The sequence below is a fragment of the Phocoena phocoena genome, chromosome 13, assembly GCF_963924675.1.
Source record: "Phocoena phocoena chromosome 13, mPhoPho1.1, whole genome shotgun sequence".
NCBI classification, from domain to species: domain Eukaryota; kingdom Metazoa; phylum Chordata; class Mammalia; order Artiodactyla; family Phocoenidae; genus Phocoena; species Phocoena phocoena.
This window is the reverse complement of record NC_089231.1, coordinates 55755998-55757419: the sequence shown is the minus strand read 5'-3', so window position 1 is coordinate 55757419 and position 1422 is coordinate 55755998. Positions and strand designations below refer to the sequence as shown.

The window sequence follows — 1422 nt, the reverse complement described above, 5'->3', positions numbered from 1 at the left end:
CACCAACCAGCAATAACACACTCAGTCCCCGTCTCCCATGGGGCCCACAGGCAGACTCCGGCACGCCCGCCCAGTCCCAACTTGGTCACCTATGTGATCAGTACCACCCCTAGTCTGGTTTGGATGCCCTTGTAAATGCTCCTATGTTACCTTGGCCTTAGGTTACATTAACACTCATCAGACTATCACAATCACATGTTAAAAAAAAAAAAAAAGTCTATCTTTCCCACTAGATTGTGAACTTCTTGAGGTCTTGCATCTCCAGAGCAAGTTTTCAGCCTATGGTAGGTTTTCCATACACTTTTGTTTGTTTGTTTTTGGTTTTGGCCGTTCTTTAACTTTCTTGGCCAATCAACATTTAGTTCTCATCTACATCAACTAGCTGTAGATTTTTGAAAAGTGGTGACAGGTACATAGGTAACCAACGTTTAGAGCTTGTTTGGTGAACCTTCATCGTCATCATACTTTCTGGACAACGGCCCATGGATACGGTATGGAACATTCCTTATTCCTTTGGCCCACACGGCTTTGTTGAGCCTGGCGTCAATGTGTACATCTGGAGTCCCCATCTCCTTCATTGCAAATTTCCAGATTTCTCTGAGTGTCCGAGAGGCACGCTCCTTGAAACCCATTCCATGGAAGCACCCGTGAATGTTGATGGTGTATTCTCTGCTCACCACCTCGTTGATGGTGAAGCGACCCTTCTTCTCACCACCCTGCTTTGTGGGAGCCATCCTGCCCTGCCCGGGTTGGAAAGGAATCCATACATGTTTATTAAATGAATAAGTAAGCAAGCAACCCGATTAGGTAACTTATATGAGAGATATGCCATCCGCGTTCTGTCCTCTCACTGGTCTATTTGTTCTGTGCCGGCTGCAAAGAGAGAGAAGGAATCATGCTGGAGACCCTGGGAGGAATTGGAGAGAGCCCTAGATCCGTGTCCCAGGAAACAGATGAGTGCCCGTCTAGTGAACCAAGCAGCAAGGAGTGAACCAAGATGGCACAACCAAAGGGTCCTGTGCATCTGGATGTCTCACCCGCCCTGGATGTCTGAGCAGGGGGCAGAAAGAGGGTCTCCACAAACCGCTGCTGCAGTTATGTTCTTCCAAGTCATTCATTTTCTCAATCCCCACTATCCCAGCCTTAGCTCAGTTACTTCCAAGAACATGGGCCTCCCGGCAACAGGGGAAGGAACGTGTAATCCAAGCCCAAATGACACAAACACCAAGATCCCCACCGTCTTTTCCATAGCACGGTTATCTGGATTCAAGAGCCATTTGCCTACGTGGTAACACATCGTTGGCACTTAAACATCTCTGCAGTAAAACCATAGTAAATATTCGAGCCACGTTAATCTCCCTTCAAACTGAGGTGACAGCTAGGACTTTATTCCTCATGCAAAGGGAGAAATTGCTTAAGGAG

At 47.3% G+C, this 1422-nt stretch overlaps 1 protein-coding gene across 1 annotated transcript; it reads right to left on the bottom strand.

The window, feature by feature from the left end:
• Nucleotides 1-428: 428 nt before the first annotated feature.
• On the bottom strand, nucleotides 429-734 carry LOC136132965 (large ribosomal subunit protein eL31-like). The gene has a single exon (XM_065890035.1). It carries the CDS (start codon nucleotides 732-734, stop codon nucleotides 429-431), a length of 306 nt encoding a protein of 101 aa, XP_065746107.1.
• Nucleotides 735-1422: the final 688 nt, after the last annotated feature.

Coding starts and splice junctions, on each gene's coding strand:
- LOC136132965 (XM_065890035.1), bottom strand. CDS start 734: ATGGCTCCCACAAAGCAGGGTGGTGAGAAGAAGGGTCGCTTCACCATC.